Source organism: Callorhinus ursinus, unplaced genomic scaffold (assembly GCF_003265705.2).
Source record: "Callorhinus ursinus isolate GAN/ISIS: 27379988/994484 unplaced genomic scaffold, GSC_fseal_2.0 scaffold4, whole genome shotgun sequence".
NCBI classification, from domain to species: Eukaryota; Metazoa; Chordata; class Mammalia; order Carnivora; family Otariidae; genus Callorhinus; species Callorhinus ursinus.
Window position 1 is genome coordinate 121,161,726 of NW_027397066.1, and position 18,812 is coordinate 121,180,537.

An 18,812-nucleotide genomic window follows, 5' to 3' on the forward strand; every position below is an offset into this window, starting at 1 on the left:
CTGCTTATCTTCCCTTAAAAAACAAAATATCAGATTATTTCTTTAACTTAGAAAAAAGGTAAACAGAATAAATCACATAGAAAGATGTATAATTAAAAGATAAAGTATACTTTATAACCTGAGCTGCAAAGGCGGCACTAATATTTTAAAACAAAATCCAAAAATTATGGTTCCTTAGTGAGAACTGTGGCAGAAAAGCAGTATGTTCATTAAGTTTTTCAGGAAAACAACTTACATTATCACCTGGTAATATTTAGTATTACTGGTCTCATGAGGCTATGTGGTCACTACACAGAAATATAAACATACTTGGAATAAAATTAAGAGACTACCTAAAAGAGCCCTTATTCTATGTGGCTAATGTTTCAGTACTTAAATGATATAATAGAAGCAAAAACTAGATTAAAAGTATTCTGAAATGGTCCAAATATCATTTCAACTTTGTCCAATTTACAAAAGAATACAAAATATATATTTAGTACATAAACCTAGAAATCACGTATGAATATGTACATTTCCCAAAATGCATCAAAGAATATTTGAATATATATACTCTGAGAAAAACGAGTTACAACGAAGACTAACTACTTAAGGTCTTATTAACTAGATTATGAGACTAGCAATTAAAGGACAACAGTGACATCTAGTGGACATTTCGAACATATGCCACACACATCTTGGATCAAAACTTTCAGTGTCACATATAATTCAACCTGCCTGAGGGATTATAAGATAAACCTTTAATTTTAAACCAAAACAAGCCAGCTCTGCTCCCAAAAGGCTGCTCACTATGAGTAACCCAATCATGTGATAAATACAAAATGTTTAACAAAGTATATCTCAAGTCCTTAAAGCGCTAAACACTGATTAAATGTATCATATGACTAAAAGAGCTAGCAAAAGGCTCAATGTAATTATAATAAAAAGAATCTAAAATATTCTGAATGAAAAAAGCACTGGGTTAAATGAAGAAACTTACAAAGAAAATGAAGAACTAATCTATTTATGAATTTATTCAAGCATGGAAAGTACATATTAACCAGTATGGCCACACAAAATAAATATTTTTAAACTAAAAGAAGAATATCTTAGCATGATTTTTCAAAGACAAATTAGTAGTCAAGAAAATGTATAGGATCATCCCTGAAAATTAAAGGAAGATAACTAGAATAAGACCAGGTGGTCATCTCAAAAAAGTTGCAAACTTACCTCAAAGGATGAAAAAACAAAACAAAAAAACAAAATATCTGTGGGCGACAATGTCCTTACTTATTTGTCAACACAAACAAATTTCACAAGGAAACAACACTGCATTTAATGAGTAAACAATGAACGTATATGTGATTCTTACTAAGTATTTTATTACTAACTCAGGGAAGAAATATAAATGTAGGGACAGGGTCTTATAAACACTAAGTCAAATAAGAGTCCAGGCCACAAATTGGCTGGAAGTCTTTCAAAAATCACAGGTGCTTCTCAGATCTCTCAGAATCACCTAATTTAAAAGATTTTAATGATTACTTGAGCTCAATGACTTTCTGACAAGAAAAAATGTGAAGGGCCAGAACTTTACAAGTACAAAGTTCAAACTTATTGAAAATATCTCTGAAATGTAAATATTTGGGGACTAATAACATTCAGGTCACAAAAGCATTATCCTAATAGCTTCAAAAAGTTATACAGCAGATAAATAAAATATTCAAACAATGGAGTGTAACTCAGGAATATAAAAAAATGAAGTACTGCTACATGCAACAACAGGGATGGATTGTCAAAAAATTAGGCTGAATGGAAGAAGCCTTACAACAAGTTACACCATCTGTGATTCCTTTATATGACATGCTAGAACAGGCAAAACTGATCTATATAATGAATGAATGAATGAATAGATGGATGAATGAATAAGCAAACAAAATTAGAACAACACCTCTGAGAGTAGGATAGACATGGAGATTGATTGGGAAGGGATATAATGGAATTTTATGGGGTAATGAAAATGTTCTATATGTTAATAGGAGTCAGGGTTACACATGTTTGCATTTGTGAAAATTCACAAATAATATATTTAAGATTTGTGGAAACTGCATATAAATTATACCTTAAAAAATAAACCTGAAACAAATATTCATAACTCTAGTTATCATATATTATGCTGAAGTATTTGGGATGGTAGATACAAATATCTGCAAGTTATTTTGAAATGAGTATAAAAATTAGATGAATTGATGGACAGATAATAATAAATCAAATATAGCAAAACATTAATAACTATAGAATCTAGGAGGTGAGTATACTGGGGCTCACTATACAATTCAGCTTTTCTGTATGTCTGAAAATTTCCATAATAAAACACTGGAAAAAAACTAAGATGACAATCAGAATTCAAAAAAATTTTTAAATATAAAAAATTAAAAGTGTTTTCTTAAAAAGTAATTTTCCTTTTATGTATTAACATTTTAATCTGTCTACAAATGTCACTATTTTCTAAAGGGCAAGAGTAACAGGATAACATATTTTTTAAAATGTGAAAGACATACCCGAATTTCTTGAAGATTGTGAAAATTATTTCCTACTCTGACTGAAATTTTGCTTGGAGTATAGCTTTCATCAGATTTGTAGTCTGCATAAATACATAATGTCTTCACTGTTGTTTTTCTTCTAAAAGCAATAAAATAAAAACATGTTCTTTATCATGTGGAAGGATTATATCCAAGCATCTTCTGATCACAGTTTGGTAAAATGAGTACTTCAATCAACAATTTCCAATTCCTTTCATTTTAACAAGTAAACAAGTAAAAATACAAATACACATTTATATAGGCATCTCTTATCTAGAACATGGTCAAGAACCAGATGTGAGCAAATTAAAAAGTTAAACCAAAATAGGTACCTTAAAGTGCAAATAAGCATTAATAATTTCAGTCCAATTCATTTGTATTTTAGACAAATAAATTATTCTAACAAGCTTGGTTTTCTTTACTAGTTAATTATTTAATTTCCTATGTCAATACTTGAAAATAACTAGCTAAGTAAGAAATTAAGTCCAGCAAAAACAAAATCATTTGTAATATAATTTTATAATATATAAGTATATTTATAGCAAATACTATAATTTTAAAATATAATCTCTTAAAACAAGAAATAAAATTCTGCCGTTTTTAAAATATACATATTTTAGGAAGATTAGCAAGACTACATAACACAAAATTAATCTCAGGAAAATGCAAGTGGCCAAAAATCACGAAAATATGTTTAATCTCTAAAATCAAAGAAATAGAAATTAAAACACTCAGACATTAGTTTTGTTATCACACTGAAAAATATTAAAAATGACTGATAATACCCAAATTTGATTAGAAAAAGTTACTTTCATAACCAGTTAGTAGGTACACAGCCTTTGACACATGAATTAAACTTCTAAGAATGCACTAAAAAAAAAAAAAAACAAAACACAACTACTCAAAAATGGATGCAGAAAAATGTTTACCATCCTCGGTTAAATTACTAAAAAATCATAAACAACCTAAATATCCATCTCAATAGGGAATCAGCTAAGTAAATTATATCTATTCTATGAAATCCTATACAACTATTTAAAACAATCACACACATACATAGGGAAAAAAGCAGAATACAAAACAGTATACATACAGAAGGATCGCATTTTGGGGAAAACAAAAAACATTTAAAGGCATATAAACCTATATGTATGTATAGGTATATATGTTACATATATTTATATATATACATATAGATAGAATCATATAAAAAAAGTAGAAGTGACTAGTTTGGTGGAGTAGAACTATGGGAGAGCTTCCTTCATGATTTATATATTTTCTGAATACTTTCTTACATTGAGCATGTGCTATTTGGGTCATTAGGGAAAAAAAAACCACTAGACAATTTTAAACATCAACCAAAAGAAACCATTAAGAAGTCTATTTAAATGTGCTTTAAAAGTTAAGTTCTGGTATAAACTGGCACTAACTTAATAACAATGAGCTCCTTGAACAGAAGTAGTCTGTGTCAAAAGTCAACCTATAAAAACAGCAGGGGATCTGTAGCTCTTAGTGAGGGGACCAAACTTCTATAGCCCAAGCTATTCATCAGAAAGGAATGGGGAAAGTTAAGGACTTTTCCTCAAATAATAAAGACAGATCAAGATGTAAAACACTAAATACCCAGGAACTGCTGACAGGATAAATACCCTTACCAGGTTTTCAGAAGAGGCCAGAGGTATCAAACTGACATCTTTCTCTTTCTGGTAGGCCAGGAAGGAGACATGAGAAGAAGCAAGGGAAGAAGGGGAAATTTTGAAGGGCACACAAAAGATCGTTTCCCTGATGAGCCAGAAGCAGGGTGTGAAAGTTCTTTCTTATTATGGAGAGATCAAAGATCATGAAGATTACTCTTGAGGACTTTTGCTTTTCTTTTTTAAACAAAAACAGATCTAAAGGACCAAGCTGTTTGCTCAGAATAATTTTATCTCCGAGTTATGAAATTCAAGATAACTTAGTCACTGAAACCTGCAAGATAATCAGAGTGAGGTCAGAAAGGCAAAGAAGGGTAACAATAATAATGACTATAAAAACAACAGCAACAGTAAAAAAGAGCAAGTAGATACTCTGGCCCAGAAGTAAGGCTTTGTATGTATTATTTCATTTACTCCTCTCCCTTGGATATAGAAGCTACTATCACCTTCATTTTACTGATTTAAAACAAGAAAAACAGTAACACCCGGGTTAATAATAACTAGTAGGTGGGCACAGTTGGAGTTGAAACGTGTCTGTCCATCTGCCTCACATGATCTTAACCACTCTCAACTTCCTGTTAATTAATTGTACTTATTCAACAGTCATTGATACCAGTTTACAGTAATATGGAGGTATTTGTACTTCATTAAATTTTATCTGCCATAAATTAAGATCCATGTATTCCCAGAAAGCATATGTATAATTTATGCTATCTACATAATTTCATTACATTTGCAAATGAAACTGTGACCTCACCAAAAGTTTAAAAACTCTAAAAGGTACCTATACAGCCTTTTAAAACTATTTACCAATTTTATCTCATGGTGAAGTAAAAAAAAAAAATGTTACATAGAAACCACGTTACACGTCAAACAGCAACATATGTGGGAAGATTAAATGCATAGATTCTGAGACATCATGGTGGCTACTCAAATTGCTCAAATCATCATTATAATAATAAGCACCATATACTGAATGCTTACTCAATGCCAAACATCATGCTAAACTCTTAGGATAAAGTATCGTAGGAAGGGAGAAGGGAAAGGGTAACACTTCCCCATTTCTGACGACATAAGTAACACTCCCAGCCTCTCTAGTCCTCACCCCCCCTCCCTTTCTGCTGAGAAAGAGCTGTTGACAGGACACACACATTGACTTTGTTCCTTCATGCCACAAATTTAACAGGGACAGGCTCTACCTGGCCTAGCACTTTCATGGACTGGATGGACAAGTCTGTTTAATGCTAGGGTTCAATATTAGGAAACATACTTAACTACAGATGTAAGCCCCTTTCTCAAGAATCAGCTTTGTCAGTTTTACAAGGGTAATATTTTGGTCTCCACCTGCTGACTCCTGGATAATTTCTCAACTCACTGGGAACCCATGAAATTTCAAGAGAAGACAATAGTGACAGATGCTCCTGGATGCCAACCTAACAGTCCCTTTCCCTTCCTTCTTCATAATATCCTGCTAAAAGACTATATTCCCTAGCTTCCCTTAAAGCCTGATAAAACCACATGACTAAGTTATGGCCAGTAAGATTTGAATAAAATGACCATATTTTGTAACATTTCTTTAAAGGAAGATATACCCCTTTTACCTTCCCTCACCTACTCCTTCCTGCTGCTTGGGATATGAACATGAGAGGTAGAATTCCAGTAGGTACCTTGACTTAGGAGGTGACCTTGAGGATATAACTCCTGAGCTAAGAATGGTAGAATGGAAAGAGAAGGAATCTAGGTTCACAATACATACACTGTGGGGCTGTCATACCAATCCTGAATTGCCAGGTTCTTCTCATATGAACAGAAAAAGAAAATAAATTTCCACCTTGGTTAAAGCACTGTTATTAGACACTCTATTACCACACACACACACAAAAATCAGCAGCAGCAGCAGCTCTGTTACCAGAAGTTCTCATTCCTATTTAATATAGCATTATCATGCCCATATTACAGATAAGGAAACAGGGGCTCAGATTCAGGGTAAGCAACCAGTCTCATTTACATATCCAGTAGAGCACAGAGCCAGAATTTGAATCTATGTCTCTATGACTACCGTATGTAAGAGTACCTACTAACTCCTGAGGTCCAAGACTTAAAACTAAAAAACAAAGTAGTTATAATATTCTGTTCATCATTTCCTGTTAACATGCTAGATAGATACATTATTACTAAGAGGCTGAGACATAAAGAGCCCACATACTTGCCTAAAACAAAAGGCAAACAAATGGTTTACATATATAATAAATGACTACATTCTTCTCTGTTCCTCATACAATGGTGGAAAATGTCCCCTTTGTGTAAAAGTTATTTTTCATCAACATGAACAGAATACTAAAATGAAAGTTTTTACTGAAGGCTAAGACAACAAATATCATGTTTTAATAGGACATATAAGACCTCAGTGTAATTGTTTCAACAGATATGATTAAAAACAAAACCCAAACAATCAGAGATGTCTGCACACTAAGAAATAACTGCTACAGGACTTGCCCCTCCCCCCACCATAAACAACTAAATGCTGACAATGCATATGAAACAACAATCAGCAGGCACCACTAAGAATCCTGTGAGAATGGATATGAATGAACAACTGCACTTTCTGACTGAAGGCAATCTCGACTGCAATGCAGGGAGGGCACAGCCTAAGAGAATCTTTCAGTCTCACTAAGTTGAGGAAGGACCTATCCCACGGAAAAACTCCAAAAGTCTGCACAGTGTCCTGTACATGCACAGGGTGAAACTCTACAAAGACAAGCAAAGAACAGCAGTTGCTGGGAAAGGAACAATTACTGGGAAGCAGTAAGCTAAACAATTCCCAGAGGTCACAAAGGGTAGGGAATCACTAGAGTTCCCAACAACCAAAGTGCAGAGTACAAATACTTCCTCAAATATCTAGCACATTCATTTGAGATCCCAGAAGGATCAAGCCTTAGCATACTTGAGGCTAATCTTGCCCAAGAGAAGTGATCTTAAAGTGTGGTCTGGGGACCTGTGGAGGACTTCAAGACCTTTTCGGGGGATCACCAAGGTCACAACTATCTTCCTAATAATACCAAGATGTTATTTGCCTTTTTCAGAATCATTCTCTTATGAGTACACAATGGAGTGTTACAAATGCTATCTGAAATGGGATGTTGCAAAAGATTTAATGAAGAAGCACATATAAGACTCCAGCTGTTCTCTCTTATGCCAGACACAAAAGACATTCACACTAAAAAAGTAAATCAATAACATTATTCCCACTATTTTTTGTTTTGGAAGAAACCGTTATTTTTCATTAAAAAATGTTATTTATCCAAGCATATAATAGGTTAATCATTATTTAATTTTAGATGAATAAAGACTCTAAAATTCTTCAGCTATAATTTTAATATGGTAAATACTGATATATATAAAAAATAAGCAAAAGATCTTTGGAGACCTAGATAAAAGTTTGAAGTGGTACTAAAACCAAAAAAGTTAAAGAACTCCTGCCCTAGAGCAGGGATCAGCAAAACAGTGCTCACAGGCCAAATGTGGCCCACCACTTATTCCTGTAAATAAAGTTTTATTTAAACAAAGAAGCACCCATTCATTTACCTACTGTCTACAGCTGCTTTGCATAACAAATTTGAGCAGCTGCAACAGCCTAAAATAAGGTTTGCAAGGCCTAAAATATTTACTATCTATCCTATTACAAAAAAAGTTTGCTGAACCCCACCAGAGAGTAAGAGCTACTCTAGTCCCACTGTAAAGAGATCAACCCTCAAAAAGATCAAGTTGATTCTTAAGTAACTTAACTGCCTGCCAGAACAAAGTCCAATCCTCTTTTAAAACAAAACAATACATAGCACTCAACAAAATTTACTAAATCCAGCATCCAATCAAAAATTACTACAAAGAATCAGAAAAATGTGACCCACAATGAGGAAAAAAACAGTCAATAAAGATACGGAAAAGACAGAGGTGACAGAATGAAAAGATAAGGAATTAAGAGAGAAAATATAAATACCTACAGGTATACAGCAAATCATTCAAAACTTTTGGCTTAAAAAATAATCATGATTTTGTTTATGAATCTGGAATTTGGGCAGGGCTCAGAAGGAAAGTCTACATAGCATCAGGTGTGGCAACTTGACTTGAGATCTAAAAGACCTACTTCCAAGACAACTAACTACTATGGCTGGAAAGCTGGTGCTGGTTATTGGCTGGGAGCTAAGTAGCTAAGGCTTGGGCCTTTGGTTCGTTTCTTCATGGGCTTCTCCATTTGATGTGGGTTTTCTCACAAAATGGTAGACAGGTATCAGAGAGATAATCACATAAAAGAGAGAAAACAAGGTAGAAGTTGTATACTTTTTATGACCCAGGCTTAGAAATAACAGTGTCATAACATCCATGTTCTCAGGTAACAGATCCACAAGGGCCTGACCAGTTTCAAGTGAGGAGACATAGATGCCATCTCTTGATTAGGCAGTAGCAAAGTTGTAGAAGGGCATGTGCAACAGAAAGTTATGTGGGGCACGTGGGTGGCTCCAGTTGGTTAAGCATCTGTCTTTGGCTCAGGTCATGGTCCTGGGGTCCTAGGATCGAGCCCCACATCATTGGGCTCCCTGCTCAATGGGGAATCTGCTTCTCCCTCTCCGTCTGTTCCCCACCCCCCCACTCATGCTCTCTCTCATGTTCTCTCTGGTGCTTTCTAATGTGCGCTCTCAAATAAAATCTTTAAAAAAAAAGAAGAAAAGAATGTGAGCATACTGGAAAATATAGTCTGTCATAAAGATGCTAAAAGAATTAAAAGAAAACGAGCACAATGTGGATTGATGAAAAATATTTTTAAAAATGGAATTTGTAGACATGAAAAAATATCTGAAATAAAAAATTCACTGGATGGAACTAACAGCAGTTTAAACATTGCAGAAGACTGTGAACATAATGATATAAGAAACTCTCCAAAATTAAGCACAGAAAACAAAAAGCTCTCATCCCTCATTAAAATAAATAGAATACCAGTGATCTGTGAGGCAGTATAAAGCAGACTAACATGTAATTGGAGTCCCAGGAAAAAAGGGGGTTAGATAGAAATCATTTGAAAGAATTATAGCCAAAATTTTTCCAAATTCAATGAAAAGTACCCACAGATTCATGAAGGTCAATGAATTACAAGAAGGATAAATACAGAGAAATCCACAACAGGATAAGTCATAATTACACTGCTTAAAAAAAAAATAGTGATAAAAAAAATCTTAAAAGCAGCAGGGGAGGATGAGGAGACACATTAAATACAGAGAAACAAAGGTAAGACAGACAACAAACTTCCTATTAGAAACAATTATGGAACAGCATCTTTAAAGTGTTAAAGGAAAGAAACAACCTAGAATTCAGTACCCGATGAAATATATCTTAAAAATAAAGACAAAACAGGGGTGCCTAGGTAGTTCAGTCAGTTAAGCATCTGACTCTTGATTTTGGCTGAGGTCATGATCTCGGGGTTGTTGGATCGAAGCCCAAGTCCGGTTCCCGTTCAGCAGGAAGTCTGCTGGAAAGTCTCTCTCTCTCTTCCTCTGCCCCTCCCCCCACTTGCACGCACTCTCTCTCTCCAAAAATAAATAAATCTTTAAAAAAAATAAGTAAAATAAAGACAAAATAGAGACTTTTCAAACAAGCAAAAGCTGTGAGATTTGATCACCAAAAAATTTGCACAATGAGTAATGTTAAAGAAAGTTCTTCAGAAGGAAGGATAATACCAAATAGAAATGTGAATCTATGAAAAGTAATAAAGAGTACTGGAAATAATAAATATGTAAGTGAATAGAAAACATTTTTCACATTTAAAAATTTTTCTAAAGGGACGTCTGGGTGGCTCAGTCGGTTAAGCATCTGCCTTTGGCTCAGGTCATGATCCCAGGGTCCTGGGATCAAGTCCAGCATTGGGCTCTTGCTCAGTGGGGAGCCTGCTTCTCCCTCTGCCTGCCACTACCCCTGTTTGTGCTCTCTCTCTCTCTGACAAATAAATAAAATCTTTTTAAAAAAATAAAAATAAAAAAATTTTCTAAAGGTAACTGTTTAAAGCAATATGTTGTGGGCTTCATAAGAAATAGAGAAATAAAGAACATACAACAGCAGCATAAAGGAAAATGGGGAAATGAGAGTAAAGAGTTTAAGATTCTTGTATTATATGTTAAATGTAATATTATTTGAAGGTAGACTGTGATAAGCTAAATATGCATATTGTAAATCTTAGAACCACTAACATTTTAAAACAACATTAAATAAAATAAAGACACATACTTAATAAGCTAATAGTAAAGAGCAATTAAATTGATATCAACAATAGAATTATTGTGGAAAGAGCCCAAATGTCCATCAACTAATGAATGGATAAAGAAGATCTGGCATATAGAAAACTTCCAAACTCATTCTATGAGGCCAGCATTACCATGATCCCAAAACCAGACAAAAGACCCACCAAAAAGGAGAATTACAGATGAATATCCCTGATGAATATGGATGTAAAAATTCTCACCAAGATGCTAGCTAGTAGGATCCAACAGTACATTAAAAGGATTATTCACCACGACCAAGTGGGATTTATTCCTGGGAGGCAAGGGTGGTTCAACAACTGCAAATCAATGTGATACACCACATTAATAAAAGAAAGGACAAGAACCATATGATCCTCACAATAGATGCAGAAAAAGCATTTCACAAACACAGCATCCTTTCTTGATTAAAACTCTCTGCAGCATAGGGATAGAGGGAACATACGTCAATATCACAAAAGCCATATATATAAAACCCACAGCGAATATCTTCCTCAGTGAGAAAAGATTGAGAGCTTTTTCCCTAAGGTCAGGATGGGGATGTCCACACGACAGGGATGTCCACACTCACCACTGTTGTTCAAAATAGTACTAAAAGTCCTAGCCTCAGTAATCAGACAACAAAAAGAAAAAAAAGCATTCAAATCAGCAAAGAAGTCAAACTTTTGCTCTTCGCAGATGACATGATACTTTATGTAGAAAACCCAAAAGACTCCACCCCAAAATTGCTAAAACTCATATAGGAATTCAGCAAAGTGGCAGGATATAAAATCAATGCCCAGAAATCAGTTGCATTTCTATACACTAATGAGACAGAAGAAAGAGAAATCAAGGAATCAATCCCATTTACAATCGTACCAAAAACCGTAAGATACCTAGGAATATATCTAATCAGAGGTAAAAGATCTGTACTTTGAAAACTATAGAACACTCATGAAAGAAATTGAGGAAGACACAAAGAAATGGAAAAAATTTCCATGCTCATGGATTAGAAGAACAAATATTGTTAAAATATCTACGTTACCCAGAGCAATCGATACATTCAATGCAATCCCTATCAAAATACCATCAATATTTTTCACAGAGGCAGAACAAATAATCCTAAAATTTGTATGGAACCAGAAAAGACCCTGAATAGTCAAAGGAATGTTGAAAAAGAAAACTAAAGCTGGTGGCATCATAATTCTGAACTTCAAGCTGTATCACAAAGTTGTAATCACCACAACAGTATGGTACTGGCACAAAAACAGACACACAGATCAATGGAACAGAATAGAGAACACAGAAATGGACCCTCAACTCTATAGTCAACTAATCTTCAACAAAACAGGAAAGAATATCCAATGGAAAAAAGTCTCTTCAACAAATGGTGTTAGGAAAACAGGACAGCCACCTGCAAAAGAATGAACTGGACCATTTTCTTACCCACATACAAGAATAAACTCAAAATGCATGAAAGACCTAAATGTGAGACAGGAATCCATTAAAATCCTAGAGGAGAACACAGGCAGCAACCTCTTCGACCTCGGCCACAGCAACTTCTTGCTAGACACATCTTCAAAGGCATGGGGAAAAAAAGCAAAAATGAACAACTAGGACCTCATCAAGATAAAAAGCTTTTGCCCAGCAAAGGAAACAGTCAACAAAACTAAAAGACAACCTACAGATTACTAGAAGATATTTGCAAGTGTCTTATCAGATAAAGGGCTAGTATCCAAAATCTATAAAGAACTTACCAAACTCAACATCCAAAAAACATATAATCCAGTCGAGAAATGGGTGGAAGACATGAACAGACATTTCTGCAAAGAAGACATACAAATGGCCAACAGACACATGAAAAAATGCTCAAGATCACTCGGCATCAGGGAAATACAAGTCAAAAAACCACAATGAGATCCTACCTCACACCAGTCAGAATGGCTAAAATTAACAAGTCAGGAAACAACAGATGTTGGTGAGGATGTGGAGAAAGGGGAACATTCTTACACTGTTGGTGAAAATGCAAGCTAGTACAGCCACTCTGGAAAACAGTATGGAGGTTCCTCAAAAAGCTGAAAACAGAGCTACCCTATGACCCAGCAATTGCACTACTAGGTATTTATCCAAAGGATACAAACATAGTGGGACACCTGGATGGCTCAGTTGGTTAAGCGTCTGCCTTTGGCTCAGGTCATGATCCCAGGGTCCTGGGATCAAGTCCTACATCGGGCTCCTTGCTCAGCGGGGAGCCTGCTTCTCCCTCTGCCTGCCATTCCCCCTGCTTGTGCTCACTCTCTCTATCTCTCTGACAAATAAATAAAATCTAAAAAAAAAAAAAAAAACAATACAAACACAGGGTACCTGTACCTCAATGTTTATAGCAACAATGTCCACAATAGCCAAAATATGGAAAGAGCCCAGATGTCCATCGACAGATGAATGGATAAAGAAGATGTGTTGTGTATATACAATGGAATATTACTCAGCCATCAAAACAAATGAAATCTTACCTTTTGCAATGATATGGATGGAACTAGTGGGTATTATGCTAACCAAAATATGTCAATCAGAGAAAGACAATTATCACATGATTTCACTCATATGTGGAATTTAAGAAACATAACAGATGAACACAGGGGACGGGAGGGAAAAATAAAATAAGATGAAATCAGAGAGGGAGACAAACCATAAGAAACACTTAACTATAGGAAACAAATTGAGGGCTGTTGGAGGGGAGGTGGGTGAGGGGATGGGTTAACTGGGTGATGGGTATTAAGAAGGGCACTTGAAGTAACGAGTACTGGGTGTTATATGCAATTGATGAATCACTAAATTCTACTTCTGAAACTAATAATACACTGTTAATTAATTCATTTTAAATAAAAATTTTATAAAACTACAATAAAAAAGATTTGGCATAGATAGATAAATACACACACACACACACACACACACACACACACACACACACACAATGGAATGTTACTCAGCCATCAAAAAGAATGAAATCTTGCCATTTGCAACAAAGTGGATGGAGCTCAAGTGTATTATGCTAAGCAAAACAAGTCAATCAGAGAAAGACAAATACCATATGATTTCACTCATACGTAGAATTTAAGAAACAAAAATGATGAACATAAGGGAAGGGGGAAAAAGGAGAGGGAAGCAAGCCATAAGGGACTCTTAACTATAGAGAACAAACTGAGGATTGATGGAGGGGAAGTGGGTGGGGGATGGGCTAAATGGATGATGGGTATTAAGGAGGGCACTTGTGATGAGCACTGGGTGTTATGTATAAATAATGAATCACTAAATTCTATTCCTGAAACCAATATTACACCATACAATAACTAACTAGAATTTAAATACTTGAAACAAGCAACAATAAAAAAGATTAGTAAAATTGATAAATCTCTAGCCAGTCTGACCAGAGACACCAAAAAGAAAATGATAAAAGTTATCAATACCAGGTATAAAAGAAAAGATATTACTACAGTTCCAAAAGAAATTAAATAATTGAATATCAGAAACAACTCATCAATAAATTAATTTAGATAAAATGAAACAAATTCTTTTAAAAACACAAATTTTCAAAACTGATTCAAGATAAAACAGAAAATAAATTAAAGAAATAAGACTATAAAAAAAACTTCACACAAAGCAAATGCTGGGAATAGATGGTTTAAATGGCAAATTTCATCAAACATCTGAGGAAGAAATAATAGAAATTTTACTTGAGCTCTTAGACAACAGAGGAGGAAACATTTTCCAATTCATTATTTATGGGGCCAGTATTATCCAATAACAAAATTAGACTAAGAATAATAAACAGAAATGATAAGCCAATATCCCTTATGAATAGAAACATAAAATTCTTCAACAAAATATTAATAACTCAGAACGAATAATACATTTAAAAAAGACTTAAAAACTAATTGAAGAGATATAACACCAAAAGCACAATGTGTAAAATACACAAATTAAAATTAAAAACTTGTGGGCACCTGGGTGGCTCAGTCGTTAAGTGTTTGCCTTCAGCTCAGGTCACGATCCCAGAGTCCTGGGATCGAGCCCGTGTCAGTCCCTGATCAGAGGGAAGCCTGCTTCTCCCTCTCCCGCTCCCCCTGCTTGTGTTTCCTCTCTCGCTATCTCTCTCTGTCAAATAAATAAATAAAATCTTTAAAAAAAATTAAATTAAATTAAAAACTTGTGATTAAAAACTTGTGTGAAAAGGCAACCCAGAGACTGGGAGTAAATATCAGAAAATCATATATCTGATAAAGGATTAATATCTAGAATATACAAAGAACTCCTAAAACTCAACAAGAAAACAAAAACCCAACTCAAAAACAGACAAAGGAGTTGAATAAACATTTCATCAAAGAAGATACCAAATGGCCAATAAGCCCATGAAAAGAGGCTCAACATCACTAACCACTGAAGAAATGGAAGTCAAAACCATGTGATAGCACTTCACACTCATTAGGATGATTATAATAAAAAAAAAAAAAAGGAAGGAAGGAAAAGAAAAGAAAAGGAAAGGAAAGGAAATGAAATGAAACAAAAGGAAAGGAAAGGAAAAAGAAAAGGAAAGGAAAGGAAAAAGAAAAGAAAGGAAACAAATGTTGGTGTGGATTGGAGAAACTGGAATGTTTGTACAGTGTTGGGGGATGTAAAACGGTGCAGCTGCTGTGAAATCAGTAAGGTGGTACTCAAAAAATCAAACACAATTACCACTGATCAGACAATTCCACTCCTGAGTATATTCACAAAAATAACTGAAAGCCAGGACTCAAACAGATATTTGTACACCCATGTTCACAGCAGCATTTGCAATAGCCATAAGGTGAAAACAACCCAAACATCCACTGATGGATGAATGGATAAACAAAATGTGGTATATACATACAAAAGAATATTATTCAGACTCAAAAGGGAATGAAATTCTGATACATGCTACAACACAGATGGACCTTGAAAACATGCTAAGTTAAGCTAGATATAGAGGACAAATACTGTTGGATGCCATTTATATGAGATAGCTAGAACAGTTAAATACATAGAGAGGTTAAGCATAAAAAGAAAAACAGTTAAATACAGAGAAAGAAAAGCATAACAGTGTTGATCATGAACTGGGGAAAGGAAGGGATGGAGAGTTATTGTTTAATGGGTGTAGAGTATTGGTTTGGAATGAAAAAGTTCTAGAGATGGATAGTGGTGATGGTATAACAACGTGAATGTACCTAATACCACTGAACTATACACTTGAAATGGTAAATGTTATGGGGCGCCTGGGTGACTCAGTCGTTAAGCGTCTGCCTTCGGCTCAGGTCATGATCCCGGGGTCCTGGGATCTAGCCCCACATCGGGCTCCCTGCTCAGCGGGAAGCCTGCTCCTCCTTCTCCCATTCCCCTGCTTGTGTTCCCTCTCTCACTGTGTCCCTCTCTGTCAAATAAATAAAATCTTAAAAAAAAAAAGAAATGGTAAATGTTATGTATATTTTATAATAAAAAAAATCAATGAAATTTGCTATCTCAACAGACTAAGAAGAAAAACCATATGATCATATAAGTAGATGCAGAAACAGCATTTGAGAAATTCCAACACCTATTTATTAAAAAAAAAAAAAAGCCTCAGCATACTAGAAATAGAAGGGAATTTCATCAACCTGATAACCTGAAGAGTTATATTAATTTGTCTAGAAAGAAAACACTCCTCAGCAGGAAGCTAGAGGTAACACCAGAGGCCTAGGATTTGAGGAAGGAGTAAATGATAAATGCACCTTCATCAAGAGAATTGCAGGTGAATCATCCGTAGCATTAAGTGATTGTGGAAGTAGATTCTCTCACTCACAAAAGCATCCATAAGACAGATTCACTTAAAACATACAGCCGAGAAAAAAGAGCACCAGTGCTAGATCACCAAGACAAAATTGGCAATTTTAAGTTTTCCTTCTCCATTCCTATCCTAGCAGGCCTAGAGTTCAGAATTAGTTAAAAATATGGAAGAAGACAAATAAAACCTAGGTATGGAAAGAGAAGCAAACCACATCTTATTCCATCTACAACAGACTGAAGCTTAAGGAGAGGAAGAAACCTTAAAAGAAACAAGCAAGTGTGAGGCTTTCACTATTAGCTAGGATTAATAGCTTATTTCATTACAGCTAGGATGGAATATTTTAATTTCTAGCCTGTTTTGCTATTTGAAATGAACAGAGAACTGTATATATTACCCAAAAATGTCATACCTATTTCCTACAAAGTTCTCATCCAGGGCAAGAACTTGCCCCTAATTAAAAAGAACAATGAGGTAATAAAAGTAAATGGTACTTTGTTATTATATACTTCAAGTCCATCTTGACACATTAATAATACATACCAATTATTCCTAAAATCTACATGCCCAAGTAGTTAAGAAACTGTTACAAGAATTAAAAGTTGCTTATGTTCTCTGTGAAGGGAATAATATCTAAGGAGTCAAATATTCTGTTTCATCTTAACAAAATACAGCTGACCCTTGAACAGGATGAGTTTAAACTGTGCAGGTCCACTCATTCTTAGATTTTTTTCAATAAACACAGTATAGCACTATAAATATATTTTTTCTTCTTTATGATTTTAATAACATTTTCTTTTTTCTAGCCTACTTTATTATAAGAGTACAGTATATAATACACATAATATGTTTTAATAATCTATATTATCAATAAAGATTCCAGTCAATAGCAGGCTATTAGTAGTTAAGTTTTTGGGGATTCAAAAGTTACAGGTGGATTTTCAACTATGAGGGGAGCCCCTAACCCCTTGTGTTGTTTAAGGGTCAACTGCATAAAGTCCACACTGAACCTCTTTCAAGCTTATTTGTAATATAATTTTTTTCAATACACAAAGTCCTTTCTTCAGTACATAAAGTACTCATGAACACACATATGGAAAGCAAATGGAAGAAAGTTGAACATGGGTCTTACATAATGGCAATATGAAAGTCAGTTCATAAGAGCTAAAAAAAGTTATCCAATCCTAAATAACATCACATGTTTTAGTCATAATCTTTGACAATAAATTTCTAACATTTCCTTTAATTTTTTTCATTCATAGTTCAGTGTGTAGTTGACTGGTAAAGTCCAATAAATATCTGGTTGAGGTTAACAATTTCTACTGTAGTTGCAATTGTCTTAAATTATTAATAAGCTTAGTACCTATTATTTTTTAATGACATCAGCACTTTGATTTTTCCATTTGCTCTACTTTTTGAAAATAAAAAAATGCAATAAACTTCAATAACTGTGCAAATGCTTTTTTTTTAAGATTTTATTTATTTATTTGACAGAGAGAGAGAGAGTGAGGGAGAGAACACAAGCAGAGGGAGTGGGAGAGGGAGAAGCAGGCTCCCCATTGAGCAGGGAGCCTGACGCGGGGCTCAATCCCAGGACCCTGAGATCATGACCTAAGCCGAAGGCAGACGCTTAATGACTGAGCCACCCAGGTGTCCCTGTACAAATGCTTTTTAACAAAGATGTCTAAGTGCTGAAACTACAGTGCTGCCATGAGCTAGGTCCTGGTGTTCACCTGTTAAGGGGTATGGTTTACAAACCTAAAACTAATCAACAGAGATGATGGAGCAAAAAGTACAGACTTTATAAAATTTTCTAAATCATAAAAGTTATGAACAGTCAACAATTTGGGGAAGTGGGGAAACTAATTTGTATGATTTGACTTAATCAATTTATAGCCATACATGTACTGATATGTATGTGTATGATGATATGTATGTGTATTAAATTTGTGTATGATATGTACGTGTATTAAATTTGTAAAGTTCTTTTTGTTCAATGTTTTAAATGATAATGGAATTTATGACTACCAATGTTCTCCTTCAACTAGATTCTAGGAAATCCTGATTTTTTTTTAATTTATCATTTATCTCACTGTTAAACTATCAACCTTTCTCTTCAAAACAAAACAAGCCAGTATAACTTTCAGTATTTTACTTAACATTCTTCTGTTCTTTACTATTTCAATAAATTTCTTCATGACATGAAAATCATTGTAATGGTGTATAAGTATGAATGGCATATATTTTTTATCATAATGATAAAAAGGGCAAGATCACATTTAATAAAATTTGCAGAAATTTTGATGAAGGCAAACCAAACACAAGCAGAAATTTTATTTTGTTCCTGCTCAGCTTAATATTTTAGTACTTACCCTTTTAAACTGGTGTGTACTTTAAATGTTCCATATTAAACTATACTCTAATTTTTTGACAATTA

The 18,812-nt window shown here is 34.4% G+C and overlaps 1 protein-coding gene across 5 annotated transcripts in view; it reads right to left on the reverse strand.

Annotated features, from left to right (window-relative positions):
• Positions 1-18,812, reverse strand: part of ANAPC10 (anaphase promoting complex subunit 10) — a 225,128-nt gene that overhangs the window by 179,281 nt on the left and 27,035 nt on the right. For all 5 annotated transcript variants that reach the window (XR_012378036.1, XM_073892306.1, XM_073892305.1 and 2 more), the window contains exon 4: positions 2,538-2,658. Coding sequence is in view for 4 of the 5 variants with exons in the window: in XM_073892306.1 (XP_073748407.1) it covers positions 2,538-2,658 (121 nt within the window). In the remaining variant the exon portion in view is untranslated. The remainder of the gene's footprint in view (positions 1-2,537; positions 2,659-18,812) is intronic.